Source organism: Orbicella franksi, chromosome 1 (assembly GCF_964199315.1).
Source record: "Orbicella franksi chromosome 1, jaOrbFran1.1, whole genome shotgun sequence".
Taxonomy (NCBI): Eukaryota; Metazoa; Cnidaria; class Anthozoa; order Scleractinia; family Merulinidae; genus Orbicella; species Orbicella franksi.
The window spans coordinates 10,809,970-10,834,998 of record NC_138145.1 but is presented as its reverse complement, the minus strand read 5'-3'; the positions used below and the strand labels follow the sequence as shown (position 1 = coordinate 10,834,998).

The 25,029-nt window shown below is 37.7% G+C and overlaps 1 protein-coding gene across 4 annotated transcripts in view; it reads left to right on the top strand.

Annotated features, from left to right (window-relative positions):
• Window positions 1–25,029, top strand: part of LOC145489609 (uncharacterized) — a 40,940-nt gene that overhangs the window by 11,794 nt on the left and 4,117 nt on the right. For 3 of the 4 annotated variants that reach the window (XM_081468624.1, XM_081468609.1, XM_081468616.1), the window contains exons 4-66: window positions 1,061–1,545; window positions 2,060–2,179; window positions 2,266–2,307; window positions 2,765–2,794; window positions 3,636–3,704; window positions 5,026–5,079; window positions 5,740–5,793; window positions 6,348–6,392; window positions 7,065–7,109; window positions 7,311–7,364; window positions 7,551–7,595; window positions 7,878–7,931; window positions 8,912–8,956; window positions 9,166–9,219; window positions 9,867–9,911; window positions 10,201–10,254; window positions 10,452–10,505; window positions 10,661–10,714; window positions 11,008–11,061; window positions 11,325–11,378; window positions 11,519–11,563; window positions 11,714–11,767; window positions 11,886–11,930; window positions 12,247–12,300; window positions 12,524–12,577; window positions 12,691–12,744; window positions 12,960–13,013; window positions 13,163–13,216; window positions 13,426–13,470; window positions 14,520–14,564; window positions 14,763–14,816; window positions 15,045–15,098; window positions 15,220–15,273; window positions 15,361–15,414; window positions 15,864–15,917; window positions 16,127–16,180; window positions 16,274–16,327; window positions 16,433–16,486; window positions 16,590–16,643; window positions 16,851–16,904; window positions 17,158–17,214; window positions 17,322–17,375; window positions 17,564–17,617; window positions 18,201–18,254; window positions 18,550–18,603; window positions 18,706–18,759; window positions 18,861–18,914; window positions 19,004–19,057; window positions 19,203–19,256; window positions 19,813–19,866; window positions 20,341–20,394; window positions 21,315–21,368; window positions 21,482–21,535; window positions 21,658–21,711; window positions 22,282–22,335; window positions 22,435–22,488; window positions 22,760–22,777; window positions 23,445–23,462; window positions 23,634–23,651; window positions 23,753–23,770; window positions 23,988–24,005; window positions 24,375–24,434; window positions 24,626–24,970. In XM_081468624.1, the coding sequence (XP_081324750.1) occupies window positions 1,061–1,545; window positions 2,060–2,179; window positions 2,266–2,307; window positions 2,765–2,794; window positions 3,636–3,704; window positions 5,026–5,079; window positions 5,740–5,793; window positions 6,348–6,392; window positions 7,065–7,109; window positions 7,311–7,364; window positions 7,551–7,595; window positions 7,878–7,931; window positions 8,912–8,956; window positions 9,166–9,219; window positions 9,867–9,911; window positions 10,201–10,254; window positions 10,452–10,505; window positions 10,661–10,714; window positions 11,008–11,061; window positions 11,325–11,378; window positions 11,519–11,563; window positions 11,714–11,767; window positions 11,886–11,930; window positions 12,247–12,300; window positions 12,524–12,577; window positions 12,691–12,744; window positions 12,960–13,013; window positions 13,163–13,216; window positions 13,426–13,470; window positions 14,520–14,564; window positions 14,763–14,816; window positions 15,045–15,098; window positions 15,220–15,273; window positions 15,361–15,414; window positions 15,864–15,917; window positions 16,127–16,180; window positions 16,274–16,327; window positions 16,433–16,486; window positions 16,590–16,643; window positions 16,851–16,904; window positions 17,158–17,214; window positions 17,322–17,375; window positions 17,564–17,617; window positions 18,201–18,254; window positions 18,550–18,603; window positions 18,706–18,759; window positions 18,861–18,914; window positions 19,004–19,057; window positions 19,203–19,256; window positions 19,813–19,866; window positions 20,341–20,394; window positions 21,315–21,368; window positions 21,482–21,535; window positions 21,658–21,711; window positions 22,282–22,335; window positions 22,435–22,488; window positions 22,760–22,777; window positions 23,445–23,462; window positions 23,634–23,651; window positions 23,753–23,770; window positions 23,988–24,005; window positions 24,375–24,434; window positions 24,626–24,970 (3,917 nt within the window). The remainder of the gene's footprint in view (window positions 1–1,060; window positions 1,546–2,059; window positions 2,180–2,265; window positions 2,308–2,764; window positions 2,795–3,635; window positions 3,705–5,025; window positions 5,080–5,739; window positions 5,794–6,347; window positions 6,393–7,064; window positions 7,110–7,310; window positions 7,365–7,550; window positions 7,596–7,877; window positions 7,932–8,911; window positions 8,957–9,165; window positions 9,220–9,866; window positions 9,912–10,200; window positions 10,255–10,451; window positions 10,506–10,660; window positions 10,715–11,007; window positions 11,062–11,324; window positions 11,379–11,518; window positions 11,564–11,713; window positions 11,768–11,885; window positions 11,931–12,246; window positions 12,301–12,523; window positions 12,578–12,690; window positions 12,745–12,959; window positions 13,014–13,162; window positions 13,217–13,425; window positions 13,471–14,519; window positions 14,565–14,762; window positions 14,817–15,044; window positions 15,099–15,219; window positions 15,274–15,360; window positions 15,415–15,863; window positions 15,918–16,126; window positions 16,181–16,273; window positions 16,328–16,432; window positions 16,487–16,589; window positions 16,644–16,850; window positions 16,905–17,157; window positions 17,215–17,321; window positions 17,376–17,563; window positions 17,618–18,200; window positions 18,255–18,549; window positions 18,604–18,705; window positions 18,760–18,860; window positions 18,915–19,003; window positions 19,058–19,202; window positions 19,257–19,812; window positions 19,867–20,340; window positions 20,395–21,314; window positions 21,369–21,481; window positions 21,536–21,657; window positions 21,712–22,281; window positions 22,336–22,434; window positions 22,489–22,759; window positions 22,778–23,444; window positions 23,463–23,633; window positions 23,652–23,752; window positions 23,771–23,987; window positions 24,006–24,374; window positions 24,435–24,625; window positions 24,971–25,029) is intronic. The other variant, XM_081468632.1, reaches the window with a different exon arrangement.

Here is a 25,029-nt window from a genome sequence, read left to right as displayed (position 1 = left end):
CAGTTAAAACTTTAGATACCTAAACCCCTATATCGTAAACTTCTGTAAGTAATGACCACCTGAAAGTAGTGAGCACTCGAAAGTAACATTAAAAAATTGTTGCTGCTAGTAAATCCCAAAAGTACTGACCCCCCAAAATTAGTGACTCTCTTGAAAGTAGCAAACCTTTCATTGATTGTTCACATCATACAATAATGGGGAAGATAAAAAGTGCAAATGACAGTGACAGGATGCAGCTACGGTGAGCCATGTGCCTGATAGCTTACCCAACGTTCTGCACAAGCCATTGCTGCAAAATAATACCAACTTGAAGATATTATTCTGTATAACCAATCAAAGCAGGAGTGCACCTGAGGGGGTGTGGATGCAGTGAGGAGGAATAGAGATTCCTTGTTTTTATGATTAATGGGCTCAGATTGAAAAGAACTCTGAGAGAAACTTGAACAACTCGTGCCTACAACTGACAACAAGGTGTACACACGAGGAGTCCACACATGTGGAAGTAACATGAAGCTAAAAAGATAAATTTTATCTTTTTTATATTTTTGATCAAATCTTTTATTACGTGTTTCTGTCTTTTATTTCTGAAAAAGAGTATCAAGTATTACAGAGATACTATTAATGAAATGTGTTGTTGCAGAAAATATTCTTACCCCTAGTTTTCAATGTAAGGGTTTTTTGGTTCCCCATTTTTTAACTCCTCCCACCCCATGTCTCATCGTCCCCCTTTAAAATTTTAGTTTAGCTTCACACATTCATTAAAATCTTTGGGGTTTGAACCTGTCTCCTCCTCAGAGTTTCTAGTGACCTTCCTTTGGGTAGGTATGAGTATTTGTGCAATTTCACAAATGACATCTGGAAATGAGACATTTGTTATTATCCATGGTTTTTCCCTCTCAAAATCTAAACTTCAATTACTTTGTTTTGTGTTATACTGTATGTACTCAGACTAACTTAAGGATGACGACAATTAACCTGTTAAGTACAAGTGAGATATTTGTATTCATTTTCCATATCATTTAATGTTGAAGGTGTTTCTTTTTCCTGAAATCTCTTTTAGATCTGCCAGGATTGAATGCTTCTGAAAGATATACAATAGAGGCCAATGCAAGCAGAAGGACAACCAACATACACAATGAAGAAAATAGCACAGCAGTACCATTTTTAGCAGAAAAAGACTATTTATTTAGTGAAAACCCTTTAAAATACTCTGTACTTTTTATTCTTAGACAAGCTGTAGACAATAGTAGATTTCTCATAAATGTTAATGCTGTCCAAGGAAGTTTATCTGAAACTTTATACGCCATTACAGTTCGCAATAGAACGGTTTTGTTCCGTCATAATAATTCCATTATTGGACTGTTCATATTGGCAAATGTTTCATCCTGGCAAAAACTACTAGTAAACTTTAATCACAGAGAAATCACTGTAACCCAGGAGTGTGTGGAATTCAACTACTTATCTCTACCAAGCACAAGTAATTTGGAAGAGTGGGAGAAGATCACTGTTACAGTGCAAACTGAGAATTCTCACGACAATATTGAGGTATGCATATGTTTAGCAAATAATTTGAAGCATTCAATAATATTTACCTTTGATTTGTGCACAGAGGGCATTAGTGTAATTTATTTAGTTGATTTCAAATAGTCAGCAGATAGATTCTGGCAGAGCTCTTCAACAGCCTGTTACTCCCAGTATCTGATGTAACTACCATGCAACATCTTTAGGCGGTAAAAAATACTGTAATTAATTTTATCTGTGCTGTTCCAGAAAATATCCAGATCCTTCCCATGGGAGATTTTTTGTCTTGGACCTCAATCCTGTCTGGAAATTCCATAATTTGTAGCTTCATACTTGCATTTTTCCTGTAAAACATTTGAATGGCTTTTGAGAACTCCCACCCCGACAGAATTTCCAATTACCTTCCATACATGGGGTGGGTGTGGTTATTTTCTGGAACTATACATTGCCAATTACAGTACATGTTAGGTAATAGTTTGATTGATTCCAGTGCATCTTTTTAAATAAGATTCAATTGCCCCTTTTATTTTTTCAACAGGAAGACATTTGTGAACTGTTGCTAGTGGACGATCAAGAAATTGTAGATAAATTTTGCAACAGACCTTTATCAAATGATTGTGCCAATAGAGTGCACTTCAGTGCTGAACAACAGATAATGGTAATTCTTTACTGGTGTAAGATAATTTTACATATTTTCATTGTTTGCAATAATGGTCCTAATTTGTTTTCTGCTGTTTATCGCAGGGAAATCGGAACAATGTTGAAACACAATCAGGCCAGGGTCTCGTAAGTAATTAAATCATAATGTTGACTAGATCAGATACAGTGTAGTGAGACTTAATGATTTTTCAAGCGGTGATTTAGCAATGATAATGGTGTGTTTTGTTTTAATGTGACAAAGGTGGTATAACAACAAAGAACATAGATCAGAAGTAAATTATTACATCGTCCTAATACCCTTTTGTTTACTAAACACAAACTTAAGAAAAGTTACAGCAATAAAGGGAAGAGGCCGCTTTTTGTCAGATTTTAGCATGACAATGACTCCATTCTTACTGGGGAATAAAGTGTCTCTGTATATTAAGTTTTGAATTATTTACGAATAACCTCTGTCAAATTAATTGCTTTACCAGGAACATTTTGAATTCACAGCAATGAATTTCAACAACTCTTTTGATCTCTATTTTATAAATTATCATTCCATTGTACTTATTAAATAAATTTAATAAATTTTCATTGGTAGGTTTTCATGCCAGCACCGTCTAGAGTAAAGGTTAGTGATTAATTCTCACTGATAGATAATACAGCAAAAACCAGCTAGTAAGAAGATACATTATTTGAAGTCTGTCAAAATGGGTTCTTGTATTTTGGGGTACTTATTGCAATTTAGGATAAGTAGGTTCTTATTAGGTTCTTAATTTCTATGAAGGAGATGTAGTTGGTGATTACCAGAAAAATAAGTAAACTTGGGTTTCATTCTTAAATATACAGTGTTCATTCACAACTGTATCATAATAAGCCCAACGCAATTGATTACAGAATGTATTTGTAGTGTTGCCCTATAATTAACAAGAGTTTGAAATTTAATTGTAACCCATATATAAGAACCTGCTTGATCTTGCTTGGCTAAACAGATTCCAAATTTTAAGGCTTTGAAATGACAAACTTCTGCTAGCAGGTTCTTAAACCACTAGGTTCTTACATGCAGGTCTTTTTTTCCTGTAATTGCTATAAACAGCAAAAAACAAATTAGGACCAGTGTCACTACTAGATGTCTTTATGATGTGTGATCTGTGTTAGGTAGTAGCTTCAGGGCTCCTATTGATAGCAGAGATGCTTTGTAAGCTCCCTGAAGGGACTACCCTGGCATTTTTAACTTTAGATTTTTACTTGGTTGTCTATCTATCTATCTGTATCCTTGTTGTCAAATTTCATGAGACATTACTGGAAGTTCATGGGCTGGGCAGACAGATCTTCATCAACATATTTGCTGCTGTATTAGATATTTCAGAGACTACTGTGGTCTTACTGCTTTAACTTCATATTTTGACAGGGCTGGACAAAAGTTAAATGAAACCAACTAGCAGCCTCTATTTTTTTATTATCTTTGACAGGGTCCCCCCAGCAATTCAAAGAAGGGAATTACCAGAGTTATTAGAGTCATTCAGTCTCCTGGACATCCTGTATGTTACTATTAATTCCTTCAAACAATTTGTGTTTAATTTGTTGCTCTGATATATAGATTTAGGCCAGCCTAAAAGTATAGCTCCTGGGCCGGGTTGTTCAGAACCCGATTAAGCTAACTCAGGAAAAGGTAGAAATTTGATTTGAGTTTTGTAACTTTGTGGTGAGGTTTTCTGTATGTTGTTTGGCCTTCTGTTTTGAGTTTTAATAATCACCATATACTCAAAACAAAGCAGCTAGAAACATTTGTATAGAAGAAAAAGTTATAATTCGGTTAACTTTTAATCCTGGGTTAGCATCAACTGGCTTCCGAACAATCCAGCCCCTGTTTTCAACAAGTTAACCTGGTACGAGCCCGCGATCCAACCAAAAACCAGCACTTGGTCAGCGGTCAACTTCAAAAAAAAACATGACCTCGATGAGCTGTAAACTTGAGCCCGTGGTATGGTCATGTGATACTGGTCAGCAGATACCTCGTTTTGACAGGTGTTAATTGATCATAACATGGATGTCCAATATCAAAGAAGTACACAATAAACAAAGGCTGCATGTCTCTGTCAACCTATTATTTGGAGTATGGCCGCCATGTGTGACTCAGTTGTCGTCGTCATTGTGGCTGTCGCTGTTGTGCATATGTGCCCACGAGCAATACCGTTAGCCATGATAACCATGAGAAAATCAACTAATGGGTTTCCTTTTCTTTCCTATATGAGTATGGGGCTCCGCTTAGCGGCCCTTTGGGCCGCCAGAGCTCTGCTATGATTTTAATAATTGTGATTAAATAAAATGTTTGTTTTAATCATGGAGGGGCTGGGGGTGAGAAATGGGCCACATTCCAAAACAACCTTAAAAAGTGGAAAATCACTGAATAAATCTGGAGATTTGGCAAAGTATAGTGGTCATGCATATCCAAACTTCTGAATGGCTACCTTGTTTGATTTTTTACTATGTCAATGTGACCTAAATGTAGTCTAGTTGGGAACACAATACTATAGATTTTTTCTCATCATCATTTCAAATAACTGAGTTGTAGGAGGGAGCAATTCTTCCCCTAAAGAAGATGCTTTGTACAAATGATATTTTTTTTTCAAGGAACAAAATCATAACCCTACATGAAAAATTTTTGATACCTATGTGTGACCAACAAAAGATATCTTCATAACAGTTTCTGGGTGACCAAGTTACCTGAGGTACAAAACTTGTTTTTGTACACTTGACATAGGGGCCACCTTTGCCAAATAGAAATGTGTGGTAAGCAGACTTAATAGGGGAATTGTGCTGATCCATTGTTAAAATAAATGTGTTATTGTTTTATTTTAGGGATTGGTTGGGGAGATAGGACCAAAGGGCTTTAAGGGTGACAAAGGCAGAAAGGTAAGGGATAGAACTTTATTGACAAAATATCTGTTTAAGAGACTGTTGTATAACGGAACAAAAAAGTTGTAACAAAGAAATCTCCACTTAGTATACATCAACTAAGCCACATACTCTGAGAACTTGAACTACACACTGTGTAGTGACAGTTGTGCAGCTGGGATACAGCTGAGTCTCTGAAAGATTTAGCCACAGAACATTTGCAAGTTTCCTTCAACAGAGCTTTTATGCAAGAGCAAAATTCAATCACTCTTACTCCATGTTGCTGCTTACTTTAGTACACCCTCATAGAAAGGAAGAACAGTAAATATTAACAACATTTCTTCAAAATAGACAAATTGTATTGGGCCATGATTTTAAATTACTGGCGCTGTATAATTTTGATCAGATCAAACATCATAAATGTTATTAACATTCATGGGAGAACCCACTATATAGTATTTTCTGAACAGATGTACTGACCAGTGGAGAAAATAAGGGGATAATCCTCACTGGACATAAACAGGGCTATTACAGGTGGTTGCTTAATAAACATGTAGAATGTTTGTGGGCAATGAATATTTGATTTACTAAAAGGAAAATTTACTCCACTTTGTCTTCACTTTGTAAATTCATGAATACTTTGGTTGCACTAGTACAATGTAACTTTTATTATGGCAGGGTCCTTATGGCATCCCAGGAAAACCTGGTCCTCGAGGCCCTCCAGGTGAGAGGGTAAGTTGCTGTTTTCAAATGTGTGGCTCCAATTCAAGAAGAGGATAATCATAAGAAAAAATCAATACAGTTTCATAACTTACTTGAATACAAATCATTTGTTGTGACAGTTTGGTATGCAGTTGGTGACTAAGTATGTGAAAAGGGTATGTCAGGCCATTTACAGTTTGTGCAGCTTTTCATTTAAGATGAGAAAGAATTAACCTCAGCACTACATATTATTACATAACTAGGAAAGCTGTGCTTTCAAACTCAGTATACATTATATTAGCATGAACCTTAATCCAATGATGCATGATGGGAGCAAAGTTAACTTTAGTTAGCTTCATGAGAGAGATTTTTGTCCATTGGCAATGTTATAAAACAAAATCATCTATGCATCATTGAGTTATAGTGTACTTAGGAAGTTTAGGGAGCACTTGAGAAGCTAACATTGCCGTTGTCTGCGTCTTGAGGAACCCCTAAGCCTCTTCCATGTTCCTCAACTCAATGTAACACACAGTTAAAACCATGAATCACCTGTTTATTGTTTAGATGATTGCTTTTGTGTTTAGGGTACTGAAGGACTTAAAGGAGATCCTGGAATTGTTGGACACCAGGTAAAGGAATAGTATATTAATATAAGGTAGCTTACTGCAGGTTGTTGGTAGATTTGTGGTGACAAATGTTGGGTGGACATTTGAAAATATTTCAGTAACTTTACCTTATATCTTGTTAGCTATAAGGCAGCATCCTTTCTTCTCACCATTTCAAAAAAGAGAAACAGTGTCCCATATTTTTGCACCTTGTGAAATGGTTCATTAGAAATGGTGAAATGTCCAAACACGCACCTTCCTGCATGGATTTGATTTTCAGTACATAATAACATTATTCAGTTAAAGGAGATTGTATCAACCTTGTTCACCTTCATGGAATGTGAAGACCTGATTTTTTAAGTTCATATTAAGGTAAATGCCTCCAAACATACATCTTAGCGTAATGGCAAATACCTGGCCTAAAATGATATTGGGGTCATTTCCATAATTTAATTTGTTTTGCTGCAGGCCATCAAGTGAAAATGTAGGGCAGCACATAGAATATTTAGAAGTCTTTTATTTGAGAACAAATTAGCTGACTTAAAGAGGGCAGTATTTATGGATAATTATTATAAAGTATTAAAGAGTACGAAAAGAAGGTAGAAGCTTAAATTCACAGTTAAATGCAGACATGCGGTTTTTGGGCCTGTGCTTCTATACAGTTCATAATTTTATCAATTAATGTTTAATTTGTAGGGCCTTGGGGGTAGAAAAGGCCCAAAGGGATTCCCAGGACCATTGGTAGGTCAGATTTTGTACTGTTAAAGTCAGCGACTGGGTATTGTGTTCCATAATTTACTGTTTGTAGTAATTTGAAATGGTAATTCATTGTGTATAGTGTATATATTTCTATAGCTTTTGTTTTTATCATCTGCTTTAACACTTAAGTTGTTGTTTTGTTAACTAATAATTTGCTATGTTTTGTCTTTGAACCTTTAACAGGGTGATGCAGGTGAAATAGGCATGGCTGGTTTACCTGGGGTTGAAGGTGTTCAGGTACCTGTAATCAGATTTTATTGATACATCTTAATGATGTATGAAATGATAATCTTGGAAATAACCCATTCAGTCTTGTGCGAAAGGGGCAAATGTTTTCTTTTCTTATTATCTCAGGAAATCTCCTTGATATACCTGTGTAAATCAATGAAAATAAAGTATGACAATTATCAATGTATATTTTAGGGTGCATCTGGCCCTGCTGGTGTGCCTGGCGATCCAGGACCTGAAGTAAGTCTAGATAACAATAGTTTTGTTGTGCTTTATATGGAGTGCTCCATTCAGTGGTCCTAATTACAATATAATAACGTTGAAGAATGATAAACCACAGCTGCTAACTAGGAAGAAGGTCATATATAGTTATCATGTTTGATTCTTTGAACAGTTTAAGAAACCTTTAATTTTATTACTAACCATTGTCATGTTTTCTTTAGAGCCAACAGGCATTAAACAAATAAGATGCTTCAAAGTAGTATTCAATCTTGATAGTTGTTCTACCTTGTACATTAACAGGGGTTTCTAGGCTCCCGTGGGCAAATGGGTTTGATAGGAGCATCAGGAAACCCTGTAAGTAGATAATGGACTATAATTAAAACTATGAAGTTACAAATGGTTTTGAAGATGTTTAAAAGATGTTTAAGATGTTTAGACTTAGGGCCTCTGTAAAATAATAAGAAAAGCGAAATATTATAAATTAGAAAACTAATTGTAGTCTGTTTGTACCTGTTTTGTGCAAATAAAATTGTTAAAAAAGCCCATGGTTTCTGTGTTTTATTAGCCAAGGCAAAGTAAGGGAATTATGGTTATCCTTTGAAAAACTAATTTCAATTATTACTTCTGGCACATTAAAATATTTTAATGATTCTTTTAATCAGCTCTTATCAGTAGACTGGGTGCCTAATCGTACTTTAAAAAAAGCACTAGTGCCCAAATTGCTACCAAAAAAAGCAAATGTAGCCATACGTTAGATGTATTGAATTAACGGGGTAACTGAGTTCTTAACCAGCCCATAGTCATCAGCGAGTGTGCCTGTAAATATAAATTATGGATTTTGCTTTAAATTCTGTGTAGATTACCAAAAGGTAAACAATATAATGAGGAAGGACTTGCAATATATGTGAAGCCCCATGGTTGACTGAATGAGTGGTTACCGAAATCTACCTCAAGGAAATGGCAGGGATAACAGTCTTTCCTGTCTTAGATTGTATTCACATTTGCAAGGGAACTGTCAATTTCTGATTATGCCTTTTGGTTTTTTCTAATGTACCTTTCATCATTCGGTATTTCTTTTTTATGCGAACAATACTAAGAGGAGACACCAGCTGTAAAATGCCGACTGTGATATTATGTTTGGTTCAAGTACTTATCAATGTATGTAATACCCAGCTAAAGTCGTTTTCCTACATATTCCATTCAACTATTGAACAATGTTGTACCTTCTTAGTGTGATAATAACGAGCATAAGTTGTCCTTATTTGATTGTGATGATGATGAAAAACCAAAATGGTGATGTTAATGATGAGCCATTAATCATTTATTCCCCCAAGGGAGTTCAAGGACCGCCGGGTTCTAGAGGAATTCAAGGACACGAGGCAAGAGTTAAATAACAGATGTTGCTTTCTTATTACAGAGGTAGTGGTAGACTAGTTTTCAATTGATCTATTGTAGGCATAGTATTAACAACTTTTGCTAAAGGAAACCTCTTTTTCAGTGGCAGAGATTTATTTAAAATAATGTGCAACGGAACAAAATATTGGTAGTCTAGAGATGAAACATCTTCTTTGTTTGGTCAATATTATAGGGAGATCGTGGGCAACAAGGACCAGAGGGGAACCGTGGTAAAAGAGGAGCAAAGGTACTAAAAACGTGCTATATCATACTGCAAATGTTCAGCAGACCTGAGGTGTTCTCTTTTTAGTTTCCTTCACGTATCAGAATACAACGCAATATGGCAGTACTCAACCCTATCTAGCTTTGGGTTGGGTTGGTGAGGGGGTGGAGTGCACAAAATGATTTCAATTTCTTAGAAAAAAGCGTTCGAGCTGTAGCGGTCGAAATTGGGGGCACTTTTAGAAAAACGTTATCAAAGAACATTTTGGTGTGTTAATTGTTTGGTCAATTGAATGAGCGTTATAATGACCACCATGTGTTTAAAGCGTATTTAAAGCAATTTTTGTGTTTCCTAAGCCTAAATTTCTGTTTTACGGTTATGAGTGGAAAACTAATAGGAATTGAAAACTTGGTGTTTAACTGCTGAATGAAACTACAGCTACCGCTGTAAAAGAGACAGCTCTCTTCAAAGTACCATTTTCAAACACAACAGATAAAACTACTAGTTGTTAGTTGGAAAACGACCTAGCGTTGACCCCAAGAAAGGTTTCAAAATCTTAGAATATGGTTAAACGAAGAATGACTGAAAAACGGTAAATCTTCTCGTAACATAATTGGTGGGTACATATCTTTGTTGTCACTTGTAATCATGCTGTTGGTTTTAACTTTCAGGGTAATTCTGGAAGTAGTGGATTCTATGGCGTGAAAGGGAAAAAGGTAATTTTACTAATTGTTAGTGAGTTTCTGGATGGATCATGTGACTGTTTCATACTGAGATCTGCTACTGCTTGGCAAACCTCTCTCAATTTCGGCGTCTGTCCAGGGTTCCAAATGTTGTGCTCAAACCTTTAAACAAAATAGCTTTATTAAGTGGTTAGCTTTTTCACTTTTTCGTGTATTTCCTCAACACATGGAAGACCATTGTTTCTCTAGTGTTTGCACACGTATTGGAATAAAACGCCCTCACTTGTCCTCTCATCCTGTATTTTTTTAAATTTTATTTTAGGGAATTCCAGGTCCGCAAGGCCCAAAAGGACAACAAGGTGCAAAAGGCCACCAGGTAACATTTTGATTATTGCGGACATGATGGTGATGATGACAATGACAATGACGGTAATGATAACGATGATGATCATTATTATAGTTGTCACAATGACATCGATAGAACACATTGTCACCAATTTCTGTCTCATTCATAAACAGTAAATGCCACTTTGATTCGATTTCTTTCTATCTAATCCCTTCGTTTTTCCTTAGGGCATTCCAGGCCCGGAAGGATCGAGAGGTGCGCAGGGTGCTCCGGGGTCAAAGGTAAGCGAGTTCCTCTACTCGTGGGTAAGGAAAAAGGAAGCTATCCATGAGATGCTATTGTTCGACGATCATACGACAGCCAGAATTGTTCCTGAAGAACTAAAAACAGATTCTTGCTACATATAACAAAATGCAATGTTATCTCTTTTAACTAGGGTCCACCAGGAGATCCAGGATCGCAAGGTTCCACAGGATTAACCGGTCACAAGGTAGGCGTTTCAGATTGTTATTGTTATGTCTTAAGTTCATCAATTGTACAGCGTTGTTTATTTCATTTGAGTAATGGCCACAAAGAGGAAAGCGATACAAAGATACTCTTCGGGACTTTTATTCTTTGCCCCGACCTAGAGGTTACTTTTTTGCACCCTAGGAATCACGTAAGACCTTCTATGAGAAATTTTATCAAAAAGTCTTAAACGCGATTATGTTGTTCATAAAACATATCAAAATCTGTTTTCCTATTAGACTCTATTAATTGCTGTATGATATCTGTCCTTTTCAGGGAATGCCTGGAAAACCTGGGAGGGCTGGAACACCTGGCCAGAAAGGAAGCTTAGTAAGCAATTTTGGTTTTTGTCTTTTACTGCCGTTGATATTAAAGTATGTGAGTTGCGTTGGCAATTTTTTCAGAGGTGTAAAAGGTACCCCTAGGAGCTTTTTCCGTAGAACTGAAGAGATGTCATGTTATGCTACCTGGGTACTGAATTGTATTTCTGTTTCTTAGTTTAGGTGCAATTTAAAGGTTAATCAATGACACTTGATATGCGGATAAAATGTTTAAAAAGGCAAGCTGAAATCAAGGAACTCTTATCTCATTAGGGTCCTGTGGGAGAACTCGGAATGTATGGCCCAAAAGGGAACAAAGGAGATAAGGTGCAATTTACACTCTCTTGTTGTTGCTTTGAGGGCGTTAACGTGTACTTGGAATGCCTGGTAATGGAGAAGTGTCTCTTTAATTTTGTTTTTGCTTCAGAACTCACTGTTATAATATTAACAACCTCTGTTATTACCAGGGTGACAGCGGTCGTCGTGGTTTTCGTGGTAGACGTGGAGTGCAAGTGAGTGTGTTTGTTATCTTATACAAAGCTTTATTGGTTTCCACAACGAGGAAATTGTAAGATATTTAGAAAGCTAAGTAGTAGGGTAATGAATGTAAACAGACCTGTATGAGGGATGAACTGTTGACATCCCACATTTGGAATATTTAGGGAGACCCAGGAAGAAAAGGTGGAAGAGGTTACGTTGGCTTAAATGGAGACAAGGTGAGATATTTTAAGTTGCCATAGGTCCAATATTGATGTTTAGAATACGAAGCAACAGCGTTGTGTGAGAAAAGGTTAGATTCACCTTTACACTTAATCGTGATGTATTTGCTTTTAGGGATCATTGGGAACGATTGGAGAATCCGGCCTACAAGGACAGCTGGTACGTTTTTAGTGGCAGTGGAGTGTGTAATGAAGCCAAGGGAAGTTTTCCTTTCAAGTTTTAACTAACATTTTAAATTTCAAACTTTCTTTGAGATTTTTGAACAGTTTTGGAAAAGTGCTGCTGTTTCTCGGTGTTTTAAAAAGGACTATTAATTGTTGCACGATATATTAGCTAAAAATATAGGACAGATTGCACATGTAAGGTTACAGGAAAACCGTTCGTTTCCTGCACTGCGCCTTTCAAGAACAAGCGAACTCAATGATACTATAAGATAATACATTTAACAAGAAACTTATGTGTTTATTGTCGTTAGGGATTACCAGGAGCTGCAGGAGCCCTCGGCGGTCCTGGCGCAAGAGGACCTGCGGTATTCAAGTTTGAAGTTTTCTTTATTTTGCAGTGAATCTCCTTAAGTTTATGTCGTAAGGAAGAATTGCCTTGAATTGTCTTAGTTGCAACAAAAGTATGTACATTTTGAGAGAGGTAATACGACAGGGAGTTTTCCTTGTCATGCAAGAGTTATGAGTTTTGTCTAAAACAGTATTAACTCTTATGTAATAATCTTTGAGTTTGCTTGTTTTTTTTTTCAGGGATTTCGTGGCCCAAACGGTACACTTGGTGCGTTAGGGAAACCTGGACCAAAGGTCGGTGAACGGATTGCAGGGTATTTGTTAAATTAGTATGGCTGCCAAGATTTGCTTACTCTATTACTTGTAATTCTTGTGCAATAATTCTTTTTTTTTTTATGATTTCTAAGGGCATTGTTGGGAAGCCTGGTAACCAGGGACCACATGGCCCAGAAGGACAAGATGTAAGACATTTTTTTAGATATTAGAGATACATATGTACCGTGTGAAATCATCTTTGTTAATTATTGTTGTAACTTACATTCACAAGCTTGCATTCACAATACTTACAATTTTGTTATTATAACACGTACAGTAAATATGAACGTCTCGCCAAATATGATATTTTCTCTGTTCAAGACACAAAGTACGCGATGACTGTATTAATTGTAATTTTCAGGGACCTGTTGGAACGCGTGGATCAATTGGAGAAGCTGGACCTCAAGGACTACAAGTAATGTTATAAAAATCATCTGAATCTGCGTCTTCTTGATCACGTATTATTTTTAGATTATTATTAATTAAAAGGCTGCGTCTATATTACATTACAATATATCTAGTTTGTGTAGCCATTTAACAAATTGAGCGATATTCTGTTCTTAGGGTGAAATAGGTCCCAAGGGAGGCCGTGGCAAGATTGGCGAGCCAGGAAAACAGGTCAATATGATAAATAGCAATATGCCAAATACAGCTTTTTGTGGAGTCAGTTTGAGTTACCTGTTTAAAGACAGTCCTACTGCCGTTACTTTATCGATAGTTTGTGCAATTAGTATTCGTAAGATTGAGAGTACAAATAAAGACTGTTGTAGTTGTTCTTGTTAAGGGTTTGACGTTAGTTCTGTTTTTGTTTTCTTTTTTCCTGTTAGGGTGTCACTGGTCCTCCTGGATTGAAAGGTGCTGATGGAATCTTGGTGAGAAAAATCGTCAGCTTATCCTGTTTCGTCTTCTTTGTTATACTATGCTCGACACTCTTGAGGCTAGCAAAATAATTTTCTTGAAAAGTCTTTTTCGGAGTAAGTCACTATTTTAGTCGGGCAAAAAAAAAAAAACTGCACATTCTCCATCATATACCGCATTGACCACTTGAAAGATACATAATCTTCCCATTTTCTTTCACCAGCCATTGTGGCAGTTCTTTCTAACAGACATTTTTTAACTTGCGCACTTTCTTTGTCAACTTTTATCTTTGCTTTCCTTTCTCTGCTCTATGTTCCGAACGGTTACTTTTGTCAAGTCAAACATTCTAAAGTAATTGCAAAAGTAACGCCTCTTTACATGTTAGCTGCCACACAATTGTTTTACAGTTATTTTTAAAAAGAAACGGCATTTCTCCATGTTATGGCTATTTACTGGAATAACCACTGGTCTTCTTTTACTTTTTGTTGTTCTTCGCAATTTGGTAGATCTTTCAAAGAAGAAGCATGTTTGATTCAAACCCAAGAACTAACTGTGGCAGCTCTTGTAACGAGGAAATCGGACTCTTCTCTTCTTTTCTCCTCTTGGGTCTGTCTTTCTGATTACTTAACTTGTCTTCACTTGTCTTTTCTAGGAGAAAATAAAGAGAAGAGTCCGACTTGCAAATGCAAACGTTTTGGGACTCCTTTCCAGGTTTCTGTAAGCTTATTTCAATACTTGTATCGTGTGTGATGTAATGAAAAGTATCAACAGAAACATAAAACTTCTAAATACAATTAAAAGCAAGGGCTATACGCAAAATTGAGAAGATATAATGTTCCTTGAGTATGTTAAATTGCAACTGATCCAAGCAAACAATTGTTACTTACAATTACTCCTAGAGTAACATGCTTAATGCGCAACTGCACGTTTCTCTGTTTGGAGGTATACTTTTACTCAATAGCAATAAAAATAGCAATTTGAAATTTCGAGCAATTTTTACTGAGTGCCTTTGCTGAATAGGCTATTGTAATTTATAGTTGATTTAAGTCAATGTGTTTGACAGGGCCCGCGTGGTGACGAGGGAGAAGTAGGGCCCATAGGCGATCCAGTAAGTTACAGTACTTTGTTGTTAATTAAAAAAAAAAAAAAAACTGCTAATTTGCTACGAAGAGTTCCTCCATTGGACAAATAACCATTCTAATGTGCATAATTTCCTATAAGGATAACCGCTGAATTGTTTTTTATAGAGAGATGGCGATATCGAGATGTCACTGACACAGAATTGTTCTATGTGGTTGTTTTGCAGGGACAAATAGGTTCTGTGGGATCCCAAGGAGTCATGGGCTTTCCTGGACACCAGGTAAAATTTGTTTCATGCAAACAATTGTGCATGCGGCAGACTTCATAATTCGTTGGATAACCTTGTGACCTCAGATCATCTGTAGTAGTTAGTTGGCATATTGATGGTTGTAATTTTGTGAGAGATGTAGCTTCTCTCGAAAAGCTTGTGTTCAGTTTGCATTTGAGTTATCAGACAAGTGTTGTAATACTGTAACTATCGATATTGACTGTAGATCCATGATCGTAGGGTCCATCTGGTCCATTGGGTAAGCCTGGTCTGGCAGGGACTGAAGGAGAACAGGTTAGTTATAACAGAACTCACGTACACTGTTTTACATGGCTTCGTCATTAACAGGCCACGATGAGTATAGTAGCATTACACATTTAAGTGAGAGAAATACGTGAGGCGTGTTTTCTTTCAGGGAGACAGTGGACCTCTAGGCTTTCAAGGGTTGGCAGGGACCGCCGGCGAAGAGGTTTGTGATTGTCTCGTGTCAATCTGAATGTGTCCTAGGCTCTGGGTTAAGCAGCATTCACATCTAGGTATCATTATATTCCAACAGGGGGAGGATGGCTTGCCCGGTCAGAGAGGTCCTCCAGGAAGCCAGGGGCCGTTTGTGAGTAACTCGTGCTGATTTATCTCGGCCTGTCACTTTGAGCAACTAAGTACAATTGTACGAACTGTTCCAAACTGTTAACAAATCACCGCAGGCCCGACTAGTGTTAGTGGTCGGCACTGGAACGTTAGCGTGACCAGACTTTTTCTTCGGCCATTTCTTTTGAGCTCTTTTTGGTGATTCGTGTTTTCAAACTCATAAATAGTCCATCAATCTACATAGATTTCTTATTGTTATATTTCTCGGTTTACCCTTAAGTTTAATTTCAATTGAGAAGAGAGAGTGTGTTTAACCACATCTCGAGGCTCGTCAAAAAAAACGTGTCATATTTTCAAGTCTCCTGTCGGTGTTTGGAAGTGCGGTCGACAATATTTGTGTTTGATATATTAAATAATTTTCTGTTTTTACTATGCTGCCAGTGTTAATCTTCAGTTCTCACTCTTTCTTAGGGTGGACCGGGACCTCCAGGCAAAGCCGGAAGCAAAGGAGCAAGTGGCTTAAAGGTAAATTGAATCACGCAGATGCAGAACCTTCACTTTTCACTTTTTTCCTCCTATGCATGAGAAGTCTCCCATCCGCTCAGCTAACGTAACTTGAACATTAGTTAATTAACTTTCCCTGTGTTGTGTAGACTAGTCCGTTATTCAACATTCCTTTGCAAACTACATGTTAATTTTGGGTTTTGTATAATTAAATTTTTTGTTTTTTTTAGGGTGAGGATGGTGCGCCAGGACCTAAGGGACCCAGAGGAGACCAGGGCTCAAAAGTTAGTAGTTCAGACCACAACACTTCAAACATTTAACCCACTTTCTGTTGGATTTCAAATGTTTACATCAAGCGATTTTTGTTAAATCTTTAGGGAACTGTGGGAGATGGCGGATTGCCTGGAACTCAAGGAAGCTTGGGGAAAGAGGTTTGATCGAACTATTTTTCCATGCATCGTTTTTAACTTTTTTTTTTTACTATTCCTAGGTATTAACGATTAATGTTTGGTTTGGGTTTGGCATTTTTGTCCTAGGGCCAGTCTGGACTGTCTGGTTTGATTGGTACTCCAGGAATGCAGGGACCAAAGGTCTATTATAAATTACTCTTGCTTATTCTATCAAATTCCACCCGTGTTAATCAAAAAGCATTATTATGATTATCTTGTTTATTATTTATATCTTGTCGTGTAGGGCGAAGACGGCAATCCTGGTTTATGGGGAGATCCTGGAATGAAGGGACAGGAGGTATGTTTTGGCCAGTAAGAATTCTGACAGTTCGACAATTTTGGCTCAAAATAAATTGAGGAAAAACCCTTCCTGATAGTCACGGACATCGTATGTAGATGTCAGCAAGATGAAATATTTCTTTCTATGGAAAAGAATATCTTGTATGCTTTAGACGTATTTGTTCCACAACGTAATAAGCTTATTGTATTGCCATGGGTTTTACAGGGAATGCAGGGTTTGCGAGGAAGACCAGGTTCTAGAGGTGACATGGGCCCTATAGTGAGTATCTACGGTGTTGTTCTTTTGTGAATTAGTTGTGAACGTGGAAAACACAAGGCTTGTCTTGCAATAGCTTACTAATGCCAACGAGATCGCGCAAAGCTCTCAAGATTAAATGCCTCATTCTGGGTTACAGTCACTTTCTAGCATCTACCAGGAATTATCTCCTTCTCATCCCATTCTGTTTTGTTTCACTTTTGCAGAATGAAGCATACCAATGTTCTTTTACAGTGATGTTTTTTCTTTCCTTCAGAGTAGTGAGCCTGGTGCTCCAGGAGAAATGGGAGAAGAAGGTGACATAGGAGAGACGGTATCTTGAAAGTTCCCCTCAGTCTAAATAAGTTTTGAGTTTTTATTAACAGGCATAGATGTGGCTTGTCTTCATTCGTGGTTTGTGTTGTATTTTGTCGTTATTAGGGTGAAAAGGGGGAGAAAGGAACTAGAGGATCATCTGGAAGAAAAGGACGAATGGTTAGTCCACTCCTTCTTTGTGACAACTAAGTATATCTCTTGGTATCAGTATCTCAATACTTGATTAAGTTCATTGCTGTTTGGACGCCGACCTTAAAACAGGAATTTGTAGTGATCATTTCAGAGACACTATGTGAAAAGATTTTATTTCTTTTCTTCATACGCTAAGCTAATTGTATTCCTCGAAGGGTTATGCTGGTGAAAAAGGACTGTCTGGTGAACGTGGCATGCCCGGAACACTGGTACGTATAATAACATGCATTCAGCACCTTGGTGCTTTTAAAAGCTAAAAGTTGTCAAAACTGTAAGGAACACTCACGTAATTGGCTTACGAATGGCGAAGGTATCCAATTACAGTTTTCCAATTACAAAAAGTAAAATTGAATACCTGTAATTGGACACCCACGTGATCGCGCAGCGATTACGTGAGAAATAGAGGCACGAATAACCAAGCACGATCGAGTATTTTGTTATAGATACAATTAACGTTATTAGAACATTAATGTTTATAGCAAACTATTTAAAGAGATATTTTCCAAGGGCTTGATCTTCGTAGAAAAGATGATTTTTTTCCAAAGAAGTCTTGGCCTTTTTTTATACTTTTGTACTGTCTACCTACTTTTGGTGTTCCCTGAGGTCGAGCGTTGAGACATTTCTATAACATCTGGTGGAATTCAATGGCATGTTGCCTTGAGAACACAATATGTTCTCCATAAAAAAAGAAGGAAAGTAAAGTTCTTGATAAAATAAAAAAGCAAGTTCTTGATAAAATTTAAGGAAATCAAAAGTAAATGAATTATAGATGTCCTTCACATTTTCTTGTAGGCATTTGTGGGGCCACCAGGGAAGAGAGGAGACAAAGGCTCGACTGGAGGTCAGGTAAAGTTCTTATTACTTAGGTCTTAATCGATATATTTATAGGTTAGGAAGGTACAACCCGCAAAAATAGAAACTGAAAATATCGTTACAAGGTTACAAGTAGATTTCTGTTAAGTGTTTTATCGCGAGTTAAATAAAGGAGAAATGCTGCACTTTAAGATAATGAAACGCTTTTTAGGAAGTGTGATTTTGGTGTTTTAGGCTTTCCTCTTTTCAAGGTTACCCTTCTCCAGAACATTTCGTGCATTTGTTAATGCCTCTTTTGCTCACTCGTTCAATGATGTTTTTTTTGCAGGGTTTTCCTGGTGCTCCAGGCCCTCCTGGAGACGCCGGAATTATTGGTCACGGGGTATGTATGTTTGTGTAATTACATTTCCTGTTTATGACTAAAAATAATGGAAATAGATTTTTGGGTGAACCTGGCTAACTTAGTTTGTTCTGACATTTGTAGGGACTTACAGGTGTCCCGGGTGTAAATGGACTTATTGGTGACCCCGGAGGGAAGGTATTCTTGGAAGTATTTTACTGTAACTGAGATTTCTTTCTTCGATGACTGTGTTTTGAATGCGTTATGTACCCTGTGAATGTATTTTTATTCATATTCAGGGTGAACGCGGGAAAAAAGGCAAGGAAGGCAAAAACGGTTCACCCGGACTTAAGGTAATGTGCATTATGTCTAAGGTTTCCGATTTATTGTTGTTCTTGATGTTGTTGTTGTTACTGATTTGATCTTTACCTCCCAAATTCAGGGCCAACCTGGATTCAAAGGACAAAGCGGAGACTCAGGGATAGAAGGACCTATGGTAACAATTCTTTTTTTCAGTTCATACACTTAATTTGAAGCGATTCAACGTTAGGTAATAAATAGTAGAAATTTTAGTCTAATTTTTATTGCCCCTTTGCAGTTCTCATTTTCCTTTAGTCGTGACGCTTTTTTTTCTCCTTCAGGGAGCAAGAGGAAAACCAGGTTTTCAAGGCAACGAAGGAGTGAAGGGTGAAAAGGTACTATATTCTATCTCCGTTATCTAAACCTTTAGTATTTTCCGGCATTTCCCGCCGGACAACTAATAATATTTGTAAGCGTTGGATTTTGTAGAGCGTTAGATACTCTTAACGTATCTTAAGTTAAGATGAATTGCAGTGTGGTACGCAAAGAGTGATGGCTGACGGGCGTCCCTCGTTGAGCTGCGACTAGTTCGATGGCGTTACAGAGGATTAAATTTGTATTCTGTACTTTAACTTAGAGGGTCTGGATGGGTATACTGATAACTGAGATGATTGGGTTACATGTTCCCCTGATCCCTTCTCCCTTTCTTGTTCACCATTGATAAATTCCCTTGCTCGTGTTGCTTTCAAATAAATTAAATTCAGGGACGGGGCAGTATAATAAATTATAATGTCACTGTCATTCATTTTGTCTAAATAAAGGTCATCTTATTTCGGATCGAGCGATGTAAGCCGAACGTCGTCCATGTTTGTTTTATTGTGCTGTCGGGCACTTATCACGTGTCGACATGTTTTAGTTGATTTCATACATGAAATGCCTATCAAATTATAGGGCGAGCAAGGTGACCAAGGTAGCCTTGGAGCTGGTGGACAGCCAGGACCAAAGGTATGTACCCAGCAGTCTTGTAATACAGTGGAATCACGAACCACCTGGGAGAACGAAAATGGTTCAGAGAATCGGGAGGTTCGAAACAACGAGCATAAGTTTCTGTTAATTGTTTTGCAAAGGGAACAATAAAGTTATTTCAAATGATCGAGATGTTCGAATAATCAGGATTTCACTGTAACTGTGAAACAGTGATTTATTTAGTAGTTATTGGTGAGGGTACATCTGTAACTGCATCATTTCATCGCTTAATGTTGGGTTTGCTAAGAAAATCTAAAAACACGTTTCTTACGTGTTTTTGTCATGCGTATAATGAGTTGTTTTTAATCTTTCATAAGAAGCTAAAAGGCCTAGTTGAGCAAAGAACATTAAGCATTGAAATGTATCTTTTTTGGCAGTGCTTTCCTGTATTAAATAGGAACAGTCCCTATAGCTAATTAGCAGATCTGATAAGAGTATCATTATTTATTTTAGGGACCTGTTGGTCTACCTGGAATGAGAGGGCTTGACGGTTCCAGAGGACCTCAGGTAACTTACATGCGTTGGCCACGTGACAAAATTTATTTGAATATGATAAATATAAAAATGTTACACTGGTTGAGAAAAGTTATTAAAAATCTCTAAAAACCCAACGTTTCGGCTTTAACATGAGCCTTCCTCAGGGGTAATAAAAAATATAATGAAGTGACAAGTTTATTTAAGATCGCGTAGTTGCTAATAAAAACCGAATATAAGAGGAAATTAGTTCTTATCCAATAGAGTTAAGGCTCTATACTCTTAGGGCAGGTACATGCCGTTGCACGATGCCGTCATCGCGGTTGAGTGGACTTTTCCACGTGTTAATTTCCCAAGCCTCTAAGAGGGGTCGGTTTCGCCAACTTGTGCTGGTACGTAATATTGTGGACGATTCCCACGAGATAGCGTGACCAGATTGTAAACAACGTTCGGCGAGTGCAGATTTCTTGGGTTGTTTTTGTTCGACCGCTTTTTGGTGTTCTCTGTGCCGAGTATTGAATTTCCGTTTGGCCTCCTCGATGTAGTGTTTGTCGCAATCTTTGCATGGAATGGAATAGATTACACGGCGCCATTGATTCTTAACGTCTTCCGGCGCAGCTGCTACAGACTGCTTAGGTGACCGTTTAGGTTTGCTCGAATCGATTATAAATCGTTTCGGGTAGCCATTCGCCAACAGCGCGGGAGTCACTTGTTTTAACTCTTTGGATAGATCGTCGCTAGTTGTCGGAATATTGTTTGTGCGGTTGGTCAAAGACTTCACCACAGCCTTATTATCCTCTCCCTTCCCTCTTAAAAACGTCTAGGGCAAGGTTTGGTGAGACAAACCTTATCACCAATAGCAAAAGACAGGTGGCTGTGTCCCATTCTGTCACATTAACTTGGCTGGATGATGTGTTTACTTGTTCTTACTTTTTTTTTTTGTTTCCGTTAAGGGAGCAAAAGGTGCGACTGGACCTATTGGCTACCTAGGAACAAAAGGCGTGGAGGTAATATCTCCTTGTTATTCGTTAAAGATGTGTATAAAGTTTCTTCCTGTTGAGGGACAAATTTACGACCGAAAAGTGTGTTCTCTGTGTGTATCACACTATTTGTTTAACAGGGACATCCCGGAGGAAAAGGTGCACCCGGAGACCTGGGAACTCGAGGCGAGATGGTGAGCTGTTGTTATTGACAGAAAAAAAAAAAACATACGTGCTCAAATTTGCTTTAAATTTAACGTACTTTATTAAATTATTCTTACCAATATGAATTTTTGTTTGTTGTTTGGCACCAAAGGGGGAGAGAGGTAGTCCTGGAAACAAGGGGCCTACCGGACCGAAAGGAAAGCGGGTTAGTTTGTTTGCTGTTGGAATTATGACTTACTTGTATAAAGCTGTACAGATATCGGGAAATCAGCGTTGACAACAGGTTGTCAAGCCGAGTTATGTTATTAATAACAGTCGAGTTCATTTTCCACTCTGTTTGGAAATACTATCAAATTTGTAATGTATTTTAGTATGACTTGGTCCACTGATTTGCTAGATTGCTTTTTAGTTAACCAATATTGAACTCGCAAAATGGTGAGAGATCAAACAGCAATGAAAGCGAGACTTGATGGCTTCTGATTACTACTTGCCGTCAAAGCTAACTTTGTTATCTCTTCGCCCAAAAGCTCAGTTTTATGTCATCCTAGCCCCGTGTCTGGAAAATGGGCCAAAAGAAGTAGAAAGAAACAGCGAGAGAGCTCTATTTCTTACCTGATCGTTGCTCTCGCCGTCTGCTTCGGTAGCACTTTTTCACATGAGAAAGCCTGTTGAAAAGGCTCAATTTAGATATAAGTGGAAGATTAGTACCACCGAACTCCAGGTTTCGTTTTGTGATGTCTGTAGTTTTAACTCTTACAATTTTGTTCTTCAAAAGGGATCTGAGGGTCCTGTGGGACCTCGAGGACAGGCTGGCAAGGCAGGAGAAAGGGTAAGCTTGAGCGTGTGAGCGGGTCAATTATTATTTAATATTTTCACATGGCAAGCATTTTATTTATGATGGCTAATAGTGTTGTCTTGGATGATATAGGGAGATGCTGGAATGCCTGGCCGTGAGGGCAGCCCAGGATCGGATGGAAATGAGGTACATGGTGCATTCTATTTATTTACTCTATTCGCAGGGGCCTACTGATGTTACAACGCCGAGAAAAAGAACAAGAAAACAAACTCGCCAAAGTTTGTTTCTTGTGAACTCAGTGGTCATCGAAGCATTATATTTGTTAGCCAGTATTGATTCTTGTGTTCATCCCTACTGGTTCCTAATATTTTCACTGTTTTATATTTTCTTTTTCTTTTTTTAAATTCACACCACCGACATTACTAAAAGCCACTCCTTTTGTCCCTTTCATATACAGGGTCTTTACGGTGTTGTGGTAAGTTTTGGTTTGTTGTATCTTTGTACACAGACAAGTTCAAGAAAATATATGCCTCTCTCATGCCGGGAAGTGGTTGAGTGTCTAATAACGATTCTAAAAGTTACAAACTTTTCAAATGTTTTGCTTTGCTTTTAGCAACCATAAACGAACAACAGTGAAACAACTACTCTTTCAAGTCCGAATCTGTTTCCAGAGTTCACGAACCTTGCATGAAGCTGCACTTAGTTGGGTGGGTGGTGGGGGGGGGGGGGGGGGGGAGGGGGGGTAACTGGTATTTTTTCTTTTATTAAACAATAACAACTGTGGGATACCTTGCGATAATTTAGTACTGCTTGGTTGAACATATCAAACAATTACTATTACCTTTAACTTCGGTTTTAAAATAGAGCGGTTTTCATTTGAGTGTCAAAAGTAATTAGACAATTACTTTGGTTTTGGTTTTGGTTTTACTACGGTTTGAGATTGGCTGCGTAGTCTAATTGGTATGTAATTGGTTTGGTTTTGGTTTAACGACACTCAATTGAAAACCGCTCTAACATATTCAGATCAATTGCTTATTGGTAATGTGAGTCATGTGACGTAGTATTCAGTTGTGGTTTCCTTGGAAAACAGCTGACAAATTTATTGTGTTTGTTAATCTTGCTTTTATTTCTTTCTGTCATAGGGAGGCAGAGGCGTACCGGTAAGAGGTTCCCCTTTACTGTGGATGTCTTTTTCTTATTATAATTTAGCAAGAAAAATCCCTTGATGACAACAATTTACTCTATATGTTGTTTGTTCCATTTCCGGATAAGAGAGAGACAAAGTAACTTACCTACTTTTGTTTGCCTGTGTTTTTTTTAATATTTTCTAGGGAGCTGCAGGTCAGAAGGTAGGACTGACATTTTTTCCACAATTTTGTTCATTCCAGTTTGAAATGGGTTGCAAAATCGTAATCGTTTGTTTCTGTTTCTTTCTTTTTTTTTTCTTTAGGGGCTGAAAGGAATCTCCGTAAGTACATCTCTTTTTGTCACTGACTGAGTACCTTTAAGTTGTTTTCGATTTTGTATGACAGCACGTGAAATAGAATTTGAAAGTAGCCAGACCTCGTACTTACAGTTCGTCCTCTCCAATTAACTCAACTGGTATTCAAATAGCCATACAACTAACATTAATCAACTCAGTGAAGGGCCTGCCTTGAAATAACGTTTCCATATTTGATTTGTAGGGTGCAAGTGGACCACCGGTAAGTTGTGCTGACTTCACTACCCGGTTGAAAAAATCGTCGAGTTGGTAGAATTTGCCCGCGTTGATTTAAGAGTTGTCACCTAAAACACGCAATTTTTATCTGGAGCCTTCTGCGTGTAAATGTTTTATTACGTGGCTTGGCTTTAAAAGGCTTTTCAAACTAAAATTTTGAGGTTTTTTGCCATACCATACAAAATTCTTTCCTATATTTCAAATACTTCTAAAGTTACACTATCCCACGAACTCGAAATAAAGTGTAGTTTAACTAGAGTTAAGTGAGCAATCAAGCTTTTTTTGTCATGAGGACTTATTGATGGTGGGCATAATAATGCTGATGATATGCTTGCTCCATGTTATTATACTCTAGGGTCCCCCTGGCCAGGTGATCGGACTTCACAGGCTTGGTCATCATAATTACCTGGATCAGGTAACTGGTTAAGCTTTCAAATCTGTACGTCACAGAGCTTGTACACTTGTTTGTGCGTATCCGTGCATGGTGTATTTTCTGTGTCTCTGTATAACCTGCAATTAGCTTGTTTTTCTTTTCTCTTTCTCCCTCCTGCTTTTCATTTTCTCTTTTATTTTCATTTAATTCCACTTTATGTCCATTTTTATCAGTCGGTACACAATCTCAAGACGCTACTGTACATGTCTTCAACGGTGGAGAACTATAAATTTCCTTTAGGCACCAGGGACAATCCAGCTATGACTTGTAAAGAACTCATGGACATTGACGACATTCGGGATGGTGAGAAACTAGCTTCATCGCGTGTGTATGTTATGAGAATTGTTCACTGTAATAGCTGTTGGAAAATCTTAGTTGGTACTTATGGATGCTTGATCGTGTTTATTACAGGTTATTACTGGATTGATCCAAACCTTGGTTGCCCTGCTGATGCCATTAAAGTGTACTGCAACTTTACAGCTGGTGGAGAATCCTGTGTTCCTCCTCTTCGGGATAAAGTAAGCACGTTTGGTTATTGCTTTGTGTTGCGTTTGGCCCATTCGTGTGCTTTATTCCG